Source organism: Eptatretus burgeri, chromosome 16, assembly GCF_056783735.1.
Source record: "Eptatretus burgeri isolate ZD-2024b chromosome 16, Ebu_testis_v1, whole genome shotgun sequence".
Lineage (NCBI taxonomy): Eukaryota > Metazoa > Chordata > Myxini > Myxiniformes > Myxinidae > Eptatretus > Eptatretus burgeri.
In genome coordinates, this window is record NC_140976.1 from 22,760,787 (window position 1) to 22,780,769 (window position 19,983).

A 19,983-nucleotide genomic window follows, 5' to 3' on the forward strand; every position below is an offset into this window, starting at 1 on the left:
TACTGATAACGTCATTGCTACGACTGGGTGCTGAGCTTGGTAGTTGTTATGGCAACCGTTTCTATGGCAATGCATGCGAGGGAGCAGAATTGGTGGGAGGGATGAGCATGTGGATCAGGATGAAGGAATACTTGTAGATGGAGGTGATGCTGCGTGGAATGCACCATGACCATTTCTTGGATTCCGAAAGCAGGATTTGTATTGGCCTTTAATTTTGACTTTACATTGCTGCAAATCACTAATGGCTGTGCATGCCCGTGGGTCAGGTTATATGAAGTAATGGATCGAAAATTAGTAAGCTCAGTAGATACTGGAAAATGCTTTCAATGGCAGGATCATGTCTGTGGAACACATTTAAATCCACAACATGCAGCAACACACAAGCGACCTTCTGTGCCTGGGTTTGACTCCCGGTGGAATCCGATCCGAATGAAACCACATGGGGCATTGCTGATGGGGTGCTGCATCAGAGAGCACGGCATCTCTTGGAAGGTCGGTTCTGCGGAGCGAGCAGTTCTGTGGATGTTAAACATCTAATGGCGGTGTGTATTTAGGTAAGAGTACCTTATAGTCAAATTCTGTTTCAAGCATAGGTGTTGCATCATTACAAATGTTCCGACAAAGCTACAACTGCCACTATAACCTCAAGGTAAATGGTGTGCCTTTTTGAGAGATTGGATTGGATTTGCTGTCGATTAAACCTCTAAGCTTCTTGCATCACTTGTATAATTTGCATTTTTGATAGCCTCAGGGGTAAAAGGGAGGGGGAGGGGGACTGGAGGCATTATCTTGCATTACCTTCACCTTTTTTGTTGTACAGATCAAGGTAACTCACCCATGTATCATTTTGCATTTGTTCAACAGATAATTGATGAACAAAACATTGCATTGCTGTTCACCTTTTTCTTGTACTAATTGCACTGAAGTTTTCATTCCACATCACATAATGAAAGAGAGAAAAGATTTTATATATATATATATATATATATATATATATATATATATATATATATATATATATATATATATATATATATATATATATATATATATATATATAATAACCTGCCACAATTTGCTAGGGACTTGTACTTTGCCTGCCTTATAAAATATGGTAAAGTCTTCTTATTCAGTCTCATAACTTGAACGTTACATGGAAACATTAAGTTCAATTTGTGTTTAAAAGCATCGTCAGAAGCTGTTTAGATGTCACCACTCATACAAGGTGTGACCCATATATTATTGATTGTCATTTTTCATCTAACCCCAAATAAGAGCTCGATGAGATGCCAACGGTCTTGCCACCTTGTTCAGTCATTAAGGGGCATCTCATGCCGTATGTTAGTTTTCCTCATTGTTCATCGATGGACAAGAATCAAAGGACTTTGAATGTGAAGAGTAGGACATGTCCTAGTTTTCTCACCGACCTTACTGGTGTCAGTTTTCTCCGATGAACTATATTTGCGGTTGAAGCCTTTACTGTGGCTTCAGCTGAAGGTTCATTCAGTTGATGTTGACGAGTTTGCGGTTCAATCTGGAATGTGTAGATAATCTGCAGTTGTTTGGTTGTCGACACAGTCGAGACTCGTGGAACAGCAAGAGCAGAATGGAATGGAAAAGAGGGAAACATCAACAGCAGAGTCGTACTGAGAGTGAGATCAAAGGGAGGGGAGAGGTTGCATCGCAATACGACTGCGATGCCTTATGCCGCTTTTAGTGAGTGCCGTTGCCATTTAATCCTGCAATCACCACATTATTCTCCAAAAAAAGGGCAATTGAGCCAAACCAGAACCCAGCGTGTGGTTGAGGTTGACAGATGAACAAAATGTGAAATGGACGACTTGGCACTTTCCACAAGGTTTCCAGAGCAGTTGTCCACACTTGCTGTTAATGACATCATCCCTGGTTGAGATTAAGGAAATGTTTTGCCATTTAGAATGTTTGAGAAATAGCTGGAAAACTAACCCTAATTAATGGAGGATCTTTTCAAAGCCAAAACAAACACCACAGTTTTATCGTATGCCATTTGTAGAAGCACAAGTCCATTTTTCAAGTTGTTAAATAGAACAAGTTATTATTATTTTTTTTTTTAAGGAAGTATTCTTTATAATTGCAGAAGAAAATACTATTGTATACAAAGCTTGTGATTATAAATGTCATAAATAATTTTTTTACCAAACAAAAAACAATCGTGGTGGAATCCCAAAATGTGTGTATTTTATTTTACGGAGTCGTGCGATTATGGGAAACAAATTTAAACATCAATAAATAATGAAACATAAAAAGTGGCTGTTTAATAAAGTAACGCATTTTACAATTCTCCAATTATATATTTCTCTGCTTGCGGGTTGCAACCACCAACAGTGCCCAATAAGGATACCACGCCCAAGGTGACGGCAACCAGCCATGGAGCCCTGAACCACGGAGCCAGTTGCTGCTTGGATTCCGAGGGGATTGAGTCAACAGGTCGGTTAACCATATGCTATTGAAATGGAACTCGTTCCACAATTTTTGCAATGGAAAAACCAACTCTATTTACAATTCACACACTTTTCCCAAGTTATCATAAACCTATCATTAACGAAGCAAAAGCACAAAATAAATAGTTCACCAAAATCCATCAGCACAATCTTCGACTTCTGAAACCAGGACAGATGTCACATTATGTGGCATGTTAAGATGGAGGAAGAACATGAGCACTGAAGGCAGTTGCAATAAATTTATAACGAAGACAAATATTTTTGCAGTGTGTGATCATGGAGAACACGGGGGGTGGGGGGGGTGGGGGAGAGACAGAGACAGAGACCAACAACAGAGTTGAGGGACCAAATAGAGGGAGACTTGGAGAAATAAGGGATGTGGGGAAGAATAAGGGCAAGGGGAGGACACATGGGGTGAACAAGATGGAGACAGCCACAAACTCTCAATCACAGAAGTGGAATGGCTTGGGGAGGGTTAATCTGGGTATAAAACATCATCGCTGTGAATGAGAGATGATAGTGAACAGCTGTTTTGAAAACCTGGAAGGAAGAATGAGATTGAAGAGAATGTGGAAGTTGATTCCACAGGTAGGGAAAAAGAGGAATGAATGAGTGAATCTGAGCGGTGATCATGGATTTTGAGAAACATGTGGGATTTCAGGGGTTTGGGAAGGTGGAGGGCATTGCATGGATAGAGCAGAGAGTGCAAGGCCAGAAATGAAATGGTAGAAGATGGAGGAGACCACCAACCTTATGTGAAAGTGTGATTGGCCCATAGACTAAGCTTCATTGCAGGAGATTCCATGATGTCAAGCTGAGCAAGGTGTGAGGCAGGGGTACCAGCCCAAAGGGGTGAGCAGTATTCCATGAAGCTGTGGATGAAGGCCTTGCAGGTGGATAAGAGTTCAGGTGTGCTAAGTAAGGACCTTGCATGATTTGAGGATGCCCAGTCGGCGAATGGCTTTGGACACCAACTTAAAGTGTGGTTCACCCAAGAAAGATCATGGCTGATAGTGAGGCCCAAAGATTTGAGTGGCTGAACTTCTTCAAGATGATTGTGAAGAAAGTAGATGGATGGGTTTGTCAGACGGTACTTTCAGAGAGACCGAGTGAGAGTGTGAGATTTGGCAGGATTGAAAGATGTATTGCAATTGTTGACCAGCTCGTGATTCTATCAATGTCGGCAGAGAGGGAAGAGAGGCTGCTGCCTGCCTATTTGAAGGATGAGGGATATCACTGCAGAGGGTGGAGTCATCAGCAAAGGGAGAGAGGATTTTCCAGAGAGTCAGAGAGAGGGTTCATAAAAATTAGATTAGGATGGGGTCCAGAACACTGTCATGGGGTATTCCAGCTTTGACAGGGAAAGGAGATGAAAGGATTCTGTTGAGTGCCACATGTTAGCTATGAGAGTAGAGGTAGTCAATAATAATCTATGTGTGGAGTTCACCTTTAATGCCATCAGCAGAATTTGAAGAGAAAGGTAGGATTAGACATAAACATGTGGGGAAGGTTTCTCACAGCTTTCTATTCATAAAACGATGCATATTCTATAATCGCAATTAAATTACCTCACACTTATGCGAAAACATGCAATCTGGGAAATAATGACCGCAATATTATGCAAAGTTACCTCCTAGAAGGCATTCCCACAAGAATAATCTCTGTTCCCTTACAAGGAACTTTGATGCAGGAGGAGTCCATTAGGCCCATCAAAGCCAGCACATTGATAACTTGTCCATACTCTATTAGTTGGGGAGCCAGCAGATGTTTAATTGCACTATTGAGTACATTTTGTTTGATTACCTCATTCGATTTGGAGTTTCATGCTGATAAATGAATGGGCAGTCTTAAGTTGCACAACCTCGGCGTTTGGCCCCTGGGGGTCCCAAAAGTTGACCCTAAAGTCACTTTTATTTATAAATTTGAGTACCCCCTACAATTCAAGCTAATTTTGCTTGAATCACCTGTATGACTAAAAAAACACAACTTAAGACCAAAAAATGTCTGGCGTAATTAGATAAGACCGGTCTAATTAAGGCCTAATTAGCAATTTATATGCAATAATATAATAATATATTATATTATATTATTAGCAATTTATATGCACTTTCGAGTACCCCCCAAAATTGTTTTTTTTATATGATCCATCTATCACTACTGATAACATTTCCACAACTTAAGACCAAGTTTTCCCCGGCGTTTGTAGATAAGACCGGGTTCCTTGGGACTCCAAGGTGTGATTAAGACTTTAACTGCTCGGCCATTCCGAACTATAAATCTATTTGGGATAAAAAAATACAAAAGAGGATACTAATTAGAACTAATTGATGATTTAATAATGATACAATAACGCTATGGTTTGTGATGACAATATGATTTTTTAAATAAAATTGGTGGCAACAAACAACAAAGGGGCTCCTGTACGTAATCTATGCGCTTACTCCATCATCATCAGTATCGTTCTCATCGGATGACTCCAATTCTGTTGGCAGCGGAGTATAATCTTCATCTTCCTCGTCATCAGCGTGGCTGGGTGGGGTGCTTTCATTTCCATCAGTGGTGTCATCAACATGAAGCGCTGGTACTAGAACACGAGGTAACTGTTCACCCTCAAACCAATTGATTCGAAATTCACCATCTACATTGTCCCATCCATTGGTAGGCATTTTGTCCATGTAGCGTTGGTGTGCGCTACCCCACAGTCTTGCAACAAAAGCACTTCTATCAACATGGAGAGCAAGTTCTGCTTCCATCAATGCTTTTGAGTTTGTCAAATGGATGTGCAGAAGTGGACTTCCGCCTGTAGGTACGATCGACCACATTGAACCTGTGCTTATTCAGTGGAACTACTTTCCTCGCCCCGTACAACACACATACAAAATCTTGCAATACTTGACTGTTCCAACTGTTGGAACCGTGTGGCTCAAGGAGCCAAGAGCTTTCTGAAACTTGGCAGTCTTATTGATGATCTCATATGGTCTGCTCTTTCCTTTCCTTGCCAACGCTGACATGTAGTCGCATCGGGTAAATGCGTGTAGTCCAGGTAGAGCGGCACAAATCGCAGGGCCTATTTCAGCTGCAATCTTTGTAACATTGATGTAACGTCGATTTCCACGTCCGGTTGTTCCAACTTCCATCCAGACTGTTGAAGTGATGCGGTGCAAATGGTAGAGCAAGAGGACTAGGATGTCCGTGTCAGATGCTCTAATCACAATGTCTCCAGGGGTGGACTTGTCGGCCTCGATCATGTGAATAATTACGCGAGTGTCCGCCTCTGCGTGATTACACTTGAGAGAATCCACTGACTCTTCTTTTATCACTCCATCCTCGACGAATTATCGAGTACATTCTTCCATTACGCCCAGATACACTACTCTGTTCTCCAAAAGTGGCTTCAAGTGGGAACTGGACCAATTTTTCATGAGAAAGATTGGCAACTCCTTCTTGAATTCCTCCACCTCCAGCTGTTTCTTAAAGCTTCGAACTCTCTTCTGCTGAGGTCCATCAATTACAAGTTTTCCTCCTGTATATGCCGCTCTCCACACCCTCACACAATCCTTGTTAGATGGCCTCTCATATGTATCAAAGTTGATATCTACTCTCCTTGAGCGATATGCCAAACAGCTACTCAATATGTTACGTGAGAGATCCCCATAGGTTACAGGCTAATCTGGTGACACACAGTGAAACTGGAAGTTTCCCTCTATTAGATGCGTTCCGATGTATGTGGGACTCCCATGTTCAGCAACCTTTCCTTCTTGAATGCCAAATAGTTTGCTCTTGTCGGTGTGTCATCGTGCCATCTCCTGTACACATAGATAATGGAACCAGTGTAAGTGGGAATGAAAAGACATACTCAAGATCTATGTCAGTTGTAGCTGCGGTGAAGGCTATACAACCAAGGAGCTGACTTGTGCACTTTAGCTGTGCTTCTTTCGTGTTTTTTTTTTTGGCTTTTCGATTGACAACACATTCTGTGGCGAACGTTCAAAGTGGATGCTTGTGGATTGGCTTTTCAAAGCGGGTTTCATCTTCGCGACATTCTTTGACGAAAGATTTGTGTCTTTCTTTACCATCTTGTGGAATGTGCAATAGTGAATTGCTGACAGCCTCCGGTACACTCTTCCCGGTACTAATGTTAATTAGTGGTAAGCTGGTATCTAGTCTGAACGGATCTGTAGAGGACTCGATCTGAGCGATGATCTTCTGGAGATCTTCATTGTCTCTATTTATTCTGGCCGGAGTTATGTCAGCTTGAGTATCTCTCGTGTTGCCCATACCGACCATTGCAAAAGCCTCATTGACAAGGGCTGCCCGACTACTCTTCGGAATGCACCATCGAACGCGTGCGTTGTAGTTTGTGGACGATGTGTATCCTGTCATACGTGATGCAGCATCAGCATTTATGGTCTGCTCGAGTGTGAGACCTACTGGTATGCGAGAGAATTTGTTGTTGGGCCGCCGGATTGAAAAGCCTCCATCGTCCAGAAGCTGGCGTAGACCTGGGTGTGTCTCTGATGTTTATCAGATCAAGTTGGTATTTTGACATCCATCGAGCATAATTGTGTCAATTGGTCTCGAAGAATAGTTCAGTTATTGGAGTCAGTGTGGCGATGAACAGGTTTACATCAGTTTCTCGCACTGCGTGCTCGAGTAGATGTATAGCTGCACATACTGTATGTACATGGCCCAGAATTTGGCAGTCTTACCAAGGGCACCGCTTTCTGTGTCTCGCTTATACTTCTCAAAGTGCTCAAATGAGTGGACAAACATGGCAGAGTTGCAGACGTCATCGATTTCTTCTTGCGTTTTGAACTGGAAATTCTGAAGCTCTAACTGAACCAAGTCGGCATACTCGTACTCGAGCATGAATTGGCGGAAGAGCAGAATTTCAAAGGCAAGGGCCAGCATTTGGTGTAGTTGCTTGCATCTATTGTAGTTGTTGCACTCTATGAATCCCCTCAGTGAGCCCGGTGCCAAGACGCCGGAGTCGGTCAGCATCACAGGCCCACCAGACTCAGCAAGAAACCTTCCTATTGCTCGGAAGAGGCACATGAGTAGGTGAAAGACTCCAAACATAACAAATAGCTTGTCAAATTCTGGCCTATTTGTCACTTGTATCTTGTGGGCTGTCTTGGCAACGTCTAGATCGTAAGTGACCAATCCATACATTTGCTCACATTCTTCTGCACATTTCATCGATGTCCGCATCATCTCTGCTACGACATCATCTCGGTTTATTGGTCTGTTGATGTTGGGCAAATAGTGGACTATCTGTTTCGGCAGCTTGTCCTTGTGGACTCGCGCATTAAAGCCACCCCACATTGGGACCGTATTTGTATCCATCGCGTGTCGCACCATGAACAATGTGTCCAGTTTAAGCGATTGACGGGAAAGTTCGGCAAGTGGTTGGTGGTCTATAGTTGGGTACTCGAACTTGTCCATCCGAGGCTTCTTGCGATATGGCGCTATTTAAACTGGGGTGACATCGAGTTTTCTCTTTCTGCTTCTTCTCTTCTGTTCAGTTGGCAGTACAGGTTGAGGTACCTCATCAATGTCCTCTGCTTCCATGTTGACATTTTGATAAAAAATGCCCTTGGTGTCATGGAGGCTGTCGAGGCCGGACAGGGTATGAACCAGCTCATCATAATTGTCATAGGCGTTTCCCATAGTGACTCCACGCTTCACTCCCTTTGGAGTGCTTTTCTGTCGGTTTTGTATAACAGTTGCGAGTTCTGTTTCTAGTTCTTCATGTTTGGAATAACTGATACAGTCGCCAAAGCGATTTAGTACCGTGATCAGTTTGCGACTTCCTGTGAGAGACTTGATTTGCATAGCTAGCAAAATATGTTTTTGGGCATTAATTGTCCATTATGAACATTAAATAGTGCATCGTCGCTAGCCGCAGTAGCCCGCCGTTTTACAGTTTCTGAAACTCTATTACCACCACTAAAGAGCGTTTCGAAGAAGATATATGCCAATGGTGGTGCTTCACCTTCACCACGGACAAGCGCATCTACATCGAGCAGATCACTTAATGGATTCTGGTTAACCCCTTTCAAATGTTTGCGCAGTAATAAGGCAGACGTCACAAGTCGTCCTTCGGGAGAACACTTAAAATTATGAACCTCTTTTATAGATATGTAATCAAGGCGACTGTTGTGGACAAGTGAACCGCTCTTCTTGGCGCCTGGTGCTGAGATTGTCAAATCAGTGGGGAACTGCTTTTTCAGCAGTTCGCCAAGATAACGAACGCTACTAATAGAGGATTCCTCTTCATATTCCTCGTAAAAGAGGCGATACTGGTCATATATTGAGACTAAGTACTCCGATCGAGAACCAAGGATTACATTTGTCTTCACATACTCTACTAGTCCTGTCATTGCTCGTTTGCCCGGTTGCTGGGAACTACTTTGTTGTCTTGTCTTCTTTACTCTAGCGGCAGCTAAGAGTTTGCTGCATCTACATGAGCAGTGATATTTTACTGATTTGGCAATCATATCAATGGCATATATTGTTGTCAATACTTTATCGCCCCACAACAGTTTTGCGGCTTCACGCATTTTGTTTTCTCCATTTTTAGTCTGAACTAAACATAACCCCTCCTTCTTGGTGACATTTGGAAGAGTTTTCAAGTTTTTTATGGCAGTGCAGACATTCATTGGGAAAAATCCCGACATCAGATCTTTGTGAAGTTCCTGGCACAGGAGACGTCGATGAACGCAATTGCTTGCTTTCACATGGCTGGTCTAGATCAGGGCCAGCAGATTGAATAGCTGTAAACGTGATAGCCATCCTCTTCTGTAGGCGCTGAAGGGAGGCTCTCGATCAGTGCACGGTGTTTTGATTTTTCATACTTTTTAGTTTGTTTTCGGGCATTTGCCGATTTTACTATCATGGTCCAGCGGTCTTTTGTCACAATGAATAATTTTGATTTCTCCTTCTCCATGACGTGAATGATGCATCTTTTTGGCTGGTGGTCTGGCCGATAATCTGAAAAACAATAACAATTCTTCAACCCCATATCGCAGAACTGTTTGAGCAGTTCGGATATATATTTTAATTTGATAATTTTTTTTAATATGAATGGACAATTCACCTGAAGACTTTTCAACAACAGCTTGATTGCTTTCTTGACTAGTAGCATTCTCAGGATTATTGGGTACAGGATCCATATCTAGGTCGGGCCTTGGTGTCGGTGGAACATGCTCATCTGTACCTATAGAAAGATGTTGATTAATGCTACAAGATTACAAGTTAAAACGCATCATTTTTATTTGATAATTTTTTATATGAATGGACAATTTACCTGAAGACTTTTCAACACCAGCTTGATTGCTTTCTTGACTAGTAGCATTCTCAGGATTGTTGGGTACAGGATCCATGTCTAGGTCGGGCCTTGGTGTCTGTATGCCCTAATATGTACCCATAGGAAGATGGGCTTTATTGGAAAACAGACCATCTGTTTTAAAAATAACTTGATTGCTATACCAGGAATGAAGCTATACCAGGAATGGTTTCAGTGAAACCAATAGAGGAGTGGATTTCCACACTCTTAAAGGAAATTTGGGTGCAATTAAATATTAAGTTCTCAAGTTTGTTATTATTGGGTGTTTGGGGTCTTGGATATACTTATAGGGTCCCAAGGAACCTGGTCTTATCTACAAATGCTGGGGAAAACTTGGTCTTAAGTTGTGGAAATGTTATCAGTAGTGATAAATGGATCATATAAAAAAGAATTTTGGGGGTACTTGAAAGTGCATATAAATCGCTAATTATGCCTTGATAAGACCGGCCTTATCTAATTACGCCAGACATTTTTTGGTCTTAAATTATATTTTTGTTCATTGCCAGTGATCTGAAATTCATAACTGCAATCTAAAATGGTGTACTCCCATTATTTTGTCCTCACTGTCCAGAAGTTCGCATATCGCAGTTACGATTATTCGCAATTTAGTTTTAATGGCCAATTATTCAATTCGCGCCAACGTATTTTGCCTTTTCGCAATGTCATCGCAAGGAAAAACACAAAGAGAAAAAAGGGGGAAAAAAATAACTTGCATGCAAAATTTTTTTTTACTTCCTGCTTTGGAGCATACCAGCTAACTCTGATGTTACCGAAATTTATGCACCGTCTAATATGAAAATGATCATAACTTGGGGCATTGTGTTTATCTATAAATGCGCATAAGAAATCGAGAAATTATTAGAATACACGGTCATCATTATCCAGAATTCCATACGTTGTAACCCGTAATGGGGACCGCGGTTGAGGTTCTCTTCCCCCATCGGCCACGCCCACGCAGCAACGTGTTCTGTCATTGATTGGTAAATAAATGGCCATAACTTGGGAAGCACTTGTCCGATTATTATCAAACCTTGAAAAGGCACATCCTCAGGTCCCCAGCAATATACCTGGCAAGTTTCAATTAGATCGGACCAGTGGTTGTCGAGAAACAGCGGACACACACACACACACACACACACACACACACACACACACACACACACACACACACACACACACACACACACACACACACACACACACACACCTGGAATTGTAGATAGATCGATAGATGGATACCGAGTAGTTATCAGTAGATGGAACTGGATGAGATTTGATATGCATAATCTTAAGGTGATTCCCTATCCGCTATATGACATCCATTTTGCTCTATATCTTAGTTTCCATGCTCAGCGACCCATCGCCGCCTACCGGCTTGTTCCAATTGGAGATTTGTTCTATATGTTAAAATTACACATGGACATGTTCATACAACTTTAAAGTGGACGTGTTCATACAATTTTAAAGTGGCTGTGTTCATTTCATATAACTTGAAAGTGGACGTGTACATTTCAAAGTGTTCATGTACATCAAAACTTCTAAAAGAAGAAGTAGAAAACTATCTCTCGGGAACTTTCCTGGCCTTCCGACTAATTAATTACATACGCAGGCATTTCATTACCAAGCCATGAACAAAACATGCATGACCTTGTTTCCTCTGTCTGACTTGTAATCAAAATATACCTTTGTTTCCTCATAAAAGTACCTTCATTTAATGATAGAAGATGCATTGTTCAGTCTTTAAATGTACATCAGAGGCCTGTGTGACCTTTTCCAATGCAAGGGGAGCAGGCTGAAACAAAGCTTTGGACCCCTGCGAGGGACAGCGGCCTAACAAAGGTTAACTCCTGCTTTTGTTTTAATTTAGCAAGGCCATTAATTATCTTCAAAAGGGGTGTTTAAATTACCCAAACACCCAGTTGTCATTCATACACTCTGTTGGAGTTCCTTTAGTATGCATGCAAAGTTTTGGGCCGCTCAGTTTCATGGTTTTGGAGTTATGGAGGAGGCACACACACACCCACTGACTGACACACTCACATTTATTATTATAGGTAAAATAACGGGATTGGAATTGGACTCGAATCAGTATAGGAGTAAACAGAGGTTTGTAAAAAAAATATTCCTGGTGTTGGCTTAAGGCCCGGTCACACCTTCACATTTTAGCCAGCGATGGCAACGTATTAAAATGTATGTAAAACGCTGGCTTACGTTGAACTTTTGATGTTTTTTTTAAAGATTCGGACGTATTCATAGCGACTTGGTCTTATGTATAACGCATTGGTAACGGACACAGAACGTTTCGTTGTGTTATAGATAACTTATACCAACGAATGCTGAACCTGTTGTCGGCCTACACAACCGATGCCCAACGATAGTCTAACTTAGGCATAGCGCGTTGCACGCATCGCCGACGATGTCGTGACGTAGCCTATTAAAAGGCTGACGCACAACGATTCGAATCATAACTGCCGTAGAAATGGAAGTGTCAACATCGCGGTCACACCTTGGCGATCTTGCCAGCGTATGCCAACCTAAGAAAAATGTGTCTAAAACGTTGGGGCACGTCAAATACGGTATGAGTAAGTTTGGTATACGTGAGTAGAACGCTAAAGTACGCTATCATACGTCGTAGTAAGTAGAGTACGTCAAGAAATTTTAAACATGTTCAAAATTTTACGACGTACTCGGCGTATGACACACGTTCCGCATGCGATGGGGATAAGTTTTACACACGATATGTGGACGCTTACACACGTCCACAAAGGCTACTTATAAGCTACTCATAAGTCGAAACACGTCGCGGTAATGTCTTTTTTTACGCGAAACTTATTTCTAACTTATGTTTGACGTGCTTTGAACCAATTCTTTACGTAGTCCCAACACACATCGACGTATGTAGACGTATTCCAATGACGTCTTCCGGTCGACAAAAAAAAAAAAAATTAACGTGTTTCTAACTTACAACTGCCATATAAAGACGTGTTCCCAGCGGTTTTGGGAATTGGTATATAAAAATGCTGCTCATAAAAGGGAAACCCAACAGTGTTTTCGAGTCCTTTTTGAGTCGATGTCCATGTCAGCAGTAACAGTATAAGTATCAGTATTAGTATTAGTATTAGTAGTAGTTTGTTCATGTTGGCAGTAGTAGGTGAGTGTGAGGGGGAAGGTGTGAGTTATGATGGATCGTCCTTGCGTCCACGTGTCCACGGGTAGGAGACATCTTTTCACCATTGTTCGAAGTTCTTCGCGGCTAATTTTTTATGGGGCTTTTTCAACAATGAGCTATAGCTTGTTTTTACTATTTAGGTCTATTCATAACGGGTTGGACAAATGCACAATGAGCTAATAATGTGCATAGAGCGCTTTGATTACTTATAGATACGATATACCAACGAATAATTATCGTGAAGCCGGCGTTCACAAACTATGTCCAACAATAGCCTAACTTATCCATATCGTGCGGCAGTTTATCTTTGCCGGTAACGTGGGGTTTGCTATTCATATGCTGCCACTCAACGATTTAAATGGCTGCATCTCCACTATTGAAAGTAGACGCTTGCGCTCAACAATTGGATTTTTTTACACTCAACGACTTTTAAACGGTACCACTCAGCTATTTTCATTGTTTACAATGAACGATTTAAATTGCTGTCACTGGCCTTTGTTTTTTGACGCTGGGGTTTGGAAATTTGAAGCGTTTCTTCTGAACATGTTAAAATGCTCAAACTCGACTATTTTAAATAGACGCTGCCGATGGACAATTGGAATCATAGCCAAGCTAGACATCGAAGTGTGAACATCCTCGTCATGCCGAAGAAAAGTTTGAAGAATGCTGCAAATAAGTGTCCTGGCCGTGGACGCTGACGCAAGGACGATCCATTATACCGACGTCTTTCAGCCTATGAGTAACTTAAAAGTAACGTCTGTCGATGTGTGGCAACGATCGCGTAACATGCCAACAACACGTTAATCATAGGTTAGAAATAAGTTTCGGGTACGCTAAACATTACCTCGGCGTGTCTCAACTTATGATTAACTTACAAGTAGCATGTGTTGACGTCTGTCAACGATCGCAGACCGTGCGTACAACTTGTGGCCAGCGTAGTGGAACGTGTGAGTCATACGCCGGCATACGTCGTGAAATTTCAAGCATGAAAAAATTTGAGGACAACCAAAAAGTACAACGTTTAAAGCCAACATACAACGACGTATGGCAGTGTTTTTCAGCGTGCTCTCAATGTTATCAAAACTTACCCATAACGTATTCAACGTGTGCCAGCGTTTTAGAAAAAAAATTCAAAAATCGGCATACGTTGGCTAAAACGTCAAGGTGTGACCGGGCCTTTAATGGTTAGCATGGTGGGTTTGGGATCCTAGGGTCCTGAGTTCAAATCGTACTTGGCTGTTGAATTAAAACCAGGTGGGGTTGAATCAGCCTGTCATCCTTCTGAGGTTGGCAAAATGAGTACCAGCTTGCTTGGATGATTGAGTCATTTGAGTATCCTGTGTTGAAGTGGTGACATGTCCAGGATTGTGCCCAATAGCCTAAGAGCCAGCTTTGGCAGCACTGATGTTATGCATAGAGTATGGTCCCAGTGGATGGTTAAGAAAATAAATAGGCAAGCCAAAAGAGAATACAAGAAGGATATGGCCAAGAATATTAAGCATAATAACAACCCCCCCTCCCCCCTCTGCTAAGCTTTGTTTAAATATATAAGGGATAAGCAATAAGTTAAAAGAAGTGTGGGCCCATTGAGGATAGCACAGTGAAATTGGTTGGTGATGAAAGTGAGATGACAGGCTGACTAATTCGTTATATTGCTTCAACATTTATACATGAATAGTCAGGGGAATTGCCAATCGCTAAAAGATATTCTCGAGGGAGTGAGGAGGCTTTTAGAGTGATGAGCAGAGTAAGTAAAGGAACAGCGAGGAAAGCTGAGTAGATACTGCTCCAGAGCCAGATAATATGGACCCGAGAGTAGTGAGGGAGGTGCCTGAGCAGGTAAGTGAGATATTAATGGATATCTTCAATAGCTCACTGGAGTAGAAAATGTAACACCACTATTTAAGAAAGGATCCAGAGAAGAATTGGGGAACTATAGAGGAGGAGAGAAGATGGGGACCATACTCTGTGCAGAGCATTGGTGCTGCTTTAGCAGTCTCCTTGGTATTGGGCACAATCCTGGATGGGTCGTCACTCTGACACAGTATACCAGCATGCTGGCACTCATTTTGCCAACTTCAGAAGGATGACAGGCCGAGTTAACCCCACCTGGTATTAATTCAACATCTGAACGGGATTTGAACTCAGGACCGTAGGATCCAAAGCCCACTACTCTAACCGTTAAGCCACTAACACCAGGCAAATTAAAGACCTGTTAGTTTAACTTCAATTGTGGGAAAGGTGTTGGAGATGTTAATTAGGATCAGGTGGGGAACCATTGAAGTACATTTAAACAAATTATAGTTAGTCAGCATGGATTTTGCATGGAGGGAAATGATGTTTCACAAATTTATTGGAGTTCTATGAAACATTTTCTGATTGGGTAGATGAGGGAAGTGCATTGGAGAGAGTGTATCCAGACTTTTAGAAGGCATTTGATGAGGTACCCCATAGGAGGTTGTTGGCTCAAGTGAGGGTTTGTGGAGTGGCTGGTCAGGTAGGTAATTGGATTAGTAATAAGAAACAAAGAGTGGCGATGAATGGCAGGATGTCAGGTTGGGAGGTTGTAAGTGGTGGGGCACCTCAGCAATCAGTACTGGGACCGTTATTATTCATTATTTATTTCTTCATGTGCTATGCCACTGATGCAATTTCCCCTGTTACCATTACCAGCATGCTGGAACTCATTTTGCTGACCTCAGAAGAATGGCAGGCTGAGTCAACCCACCTGGTGTTAATTCAACAGTCTGACAGGAGCTTGAACTCAAAACTCTCAAACCTTAAGCCAACCAACTTAACCATTAAACCAACACCAGGCCTGTTATTATTCATAATTTACATCAATGATTTGGATAGTGGGGTTAAGAGTTAGTTTTCTAAACTTGAAGTTGACACAAATCTTGGAGGTAAGGTAGATAGCAGAGAGGGTGGTGGGGTTGGGGGGTGGGGGGAGTGATCAGATTCAGAAAAAAGTCAGTGCAGTGCCAGGCAGATAGAGAAAAAGCTAATACAATTTTAGGTTGTATTCACAGAATGAAAAATTATAAATCAAAAGAGGTAGTGTTAATGCTGTACAGGAATTTAGTGAGGCCTCTTTTAGAATATCGTGTACAGCATCAGGCTCCAAGCTAGCTCGACGAAGCTATGAGGAGCGGCTAAAGTAGGCATGAAAGGAGGTAATTTTACATACTAGAAAGGTGATTACACTGAACAACAAATTTCAATTTTTTTTTTTTACTGGAGATGTGTAAAGTGATTAAGACTAATTTGGGTATGCTGATTTCAAAAATCATAACCGTTTTGCTGTATCACGTCAGGATTTTCAGGAACAGAAATATTTCCATTGCCTAGAAGTCAGGATTTCAATGAAATTTACATGTCTTTAACATGTCTATTTCGTACAATTGTTGTTAACTTGTGTTATATTTCTTTCTTTCAGATAAAGATGAGTAGGCGTTCCTGTACCAATCATCCTGACAACTTCTGTTATGTCTGTGGTCGGTATACCAAAAAAGATCAACAGCGAAGTATATCTACAGCAGTGAAAATGAAGGCCGCCTACTTTCACTACTTCGGGTGTAAGGTGGGGGACCAAGAACAGAGCTGGGCACCACACATCTGCTGCACAAGCTGTCACACAACCTTGACTCAGTGGTTGGTGGGCAAACGCGCGAGCATGCCATTTGCGGTGCCCATGATATGGCGTGAGCCGCAGAATCATCATGATGATTGTTATTTCTGCTGCACAAGCATCGCCGGCTTCAACAAGAAGAATAAAGGTCACATCAAGTACGCTGACTGCGTCTCTGCTCGTAAACCTGTGCCTCATGATGACGAGAACCCCGTTCCAACACCTCCAGCTGATCAGAACATAGCTGTAAGCAGTGGTGAAGAGGATGGTGATGATGAACCTTTTGAACCCGACACTCAAGAATGACACCTTCTGAACCAGGGAGACTTAAATGATCTTGTAAGAGATCTCTCGCTGTCAAAGGCGAAGGCAGAGCTGCTTGGATCAAGGCTGCAGCAGTGGAATCTACTTGAACCTAACACCAAGATATCCTTGTTCAGAGCACGTCACAGAGACATGGCTGAGTTCTTTGAGATGGAAGACACGATGACATTCTGCAGTGACATCAACGGTCTGTTGAAAGAACTTGGGTGTGATCACGATCCTGCAGACTGACGCCTCTTCATCGACTCGGGGAAGAACAGCTTGAAGGCTGTTTTGCTCCACAATGGCAACGAGAAACCATCAGTCCCACTGGCTCACGCGTTCGGCATGACAGAGACCTATGAGACTATGCGGCAGCTGCTTGATTCCATCAAGTACAATGACTTCAACTGGCACATCTGCGGAGACTTGAAAGTGGTGGTGCTGTTGTTAGGGCTGCAGTCAGGCTACACGAAATACATGTGCTTCCTTTGTCTCTGGGATAGCAGAGACGACAAGAATCACTGGACGAAGAAAGATTGGGAAGAGCGAAAAGAGCATGTACCTGGTCGACACAACGTGAAGCATGTCGCCCTTGTCGACCCAGCCAAGGTTTTCCTTCCACCACTCCACATAAAGCTCGGCTTGATGAAAAGTTTTGTATGGGCAATGGATCTGAATGGGCGTGGGTTTTTACCTCAAGGTAAAAATACCTCAAGGAAAAGTTTGGCAACACCTTGTCGGAGGCCAAGATCAAGGCTGGTGTCTTTGTTGGACCGCAAATCCGACAGATTATGAAGGACGAAACTTTTCCAACAACTCTAAACCCCAAAGAGCTGGCAGCGTGGAGGAGCTTCAAAGCTGTGACGGACAACTTCTTGGGGAACGAGCGCGCGGACAACTATGAAGAAATAGTGCAGCAGCTGCTGGAGTCCTTCAGGAAACTTGGCTCCAGGATGTCCCTGAAAATCCATTTCCTACACCAGCACCTGAACTTCTTCCCTGACAACTTGGGAGCAGTCTCGGACGAGCACGGCGAGCGATTCCACCAAGAGATTTCACTCATGGAGACGCGTTACCAAGGGCGGCACAACCCGAACATGATGGGCGATTTCTGCTGGTTCCTGCATCGTGAAACTGACACAGAGCAGCACAAACGCAAAGCCAAATGCCTAAAGCATTTTTAATTACATTCTAGTGGAGTTTTTCTGTAATTTCTATAATTTTGAAGCATTCATGATGAAATAAATGAATAAATGAATTTTTGTAAATTTCATTGAAATCCTGACTTCTAGGCAATGGGAATATTTCTGTTACTGAAAATCCTGACGTGATACAGCAAAACGGTTATGATTTTTGAAATCAGCGTACCCAAATTAGTCTAAATCACTTTACACATCTCCAGTAAAAATTTTTTGTTGTTCAGTGTTATGAAAGTATTTGATTGAGATATTTGGGATTATGAAGTGTATAGACAAAATCAGTGCAGAACAGGTTTTCAGCAGAATGGACAGCAATATGACCAGGGGCATGAGCCTGAGAGTGAAGAAGAGGAGAGTTATGATGGTCGTAAGGCAGGGGACTTTCACTCAGAGAGTAGATGATGTGTGGAATTGTGTCCCTGAAAAGGTAGTTGCAGCAGAAACAGTAGATGCATTTAAATTTTAGTTAGATAGCTACCTGGAAGCATTGGGTTAAAGGTGTATGAAGGGAGTTGAGGTATGGATGAGTTGTATACCCATGTCAAGATTGTGATGTTTGTGAGAGTCTCCTCAAAAGGTGAATGTGCTGTCATTCATTACTCTACAACTATGTTCGCTCCCCCCCCCCACCCCATCTCAAAATGTTAAAAAAAAAAACAAATATTATATTATTTCAAATAGTATATAGTTTGTCAAATTGTATATCTCATGATATCTGTGCTTGCCCCACTGTTCTCATCACCATTCCTCTACCGTGACATCCCCTTCCTCCAGTGAATTTAAGTTGATAAACAGTTGGATTGAATTTACACGATGTAGATGTAGCACAGGCTTGATGGGCCAAATAGCCTCCTGTGTCAAAGTTCCTTGTGTGTATATCCTTGTACGTAAGGGCAGGAATATCAGTTGATCAAATCTGAGACAGACAGACAAGAATGTCTTTTAAAGACTCCACCTCCTATTTTATCTTTCTTATCACACCTACAAGTATATATACTGTATCTTGTAGCTTTAATCCTGTCCTCCAAATACTCTCCTCAATTATTAAAGTCTCACTTACTGTAACTATCTTCCTCCTTGGGATCAACTTTATCTTCAATCTCCTTTATCTTATTATTTAAAATCCTCACATTGGTATGGAATATGTATACCTTTTCCCTTCCTGAAATTGTTTTGCTTCTTGACCTGAACCAATCATGTGTTCAGCAACAGTTCCTTCCTTTTAAATCACTTCCACCCAAAAAAAAGGCTCAAATCCCACTGCCAACCTTGCTGCCTCCTTTCTGTTCAGCCTATGGCCATCATTATGGAAACACCCTGAAATGATTCTCACTGCTTCCTAAACACAGTTGATCGACCTTGCTGTCTATTCCATTCTTCCAATCATAAGTTGACTATCTCTCTCTTCATGAATTATATTATTTTTGTCCTATTCACTGAAGAATACCAGAAAATATTACCTTACAACCCTTTGCTTCCAGTCGGTTACCCAATATCCTGTACCTAATTTTCAACTCCTCCAAGTAAACTTTCCTTATATCATTTGCGTGTGCCACAGCCAAATGAACAGATTTGATGAAGTTGTGACTGGGAAGGAAAGTTAACACTTGTGGCCTCAGAGAGAGCACCATTTGTAGATCAGTTGTAAAACCACATGATGCCACACAAATCCTTAAAAATGAATATAATAACCCCATCTTTATTGAAGTAACATTGTAGGCTAAGACAAAGAAAAAGTTAGATATGCTGTGATTTCTCACACACATATATATTTATATATATATAAACACACAACAACATATTAAAATGCTGTGTTTCTATGATTATCATTATTTGCGATGCACAATAAT

The 19,983-nt window shown here is 41.9% G+C and overlaps 1 protein-coding gene across 1 annotated transcript; it reads right to left on the bottom strand.

The window, feature by feature from the left end:
• Positions 1-2,199: 2,199 nt before the first annotated feature.
• On the bottom strand, positions 2,200-17,985 carry LOC147010705 (uncharacterized). The gene is made up of 2 exons (XM_085859620.1): positions 9,580-17,985; positions 2,200-9,473 (listed from the first exon to the last, which is right to left on the bottom strand). The coding sequence occupies exon 2, from the start codon at positions 7,923-7,925 to the stop codon at positions 7,104-7,106; it is 822 nt and encodes a 273-aa protein (XP_085715746.1). The 5' UTR covers positions 7,926-9,473; positions 9,580-17,985; the 3' UTR covers positions 2,200-7,103.
• Between the last annotated feature and the right edge of the window lie 1,998 nt (positions 17,986-19,983).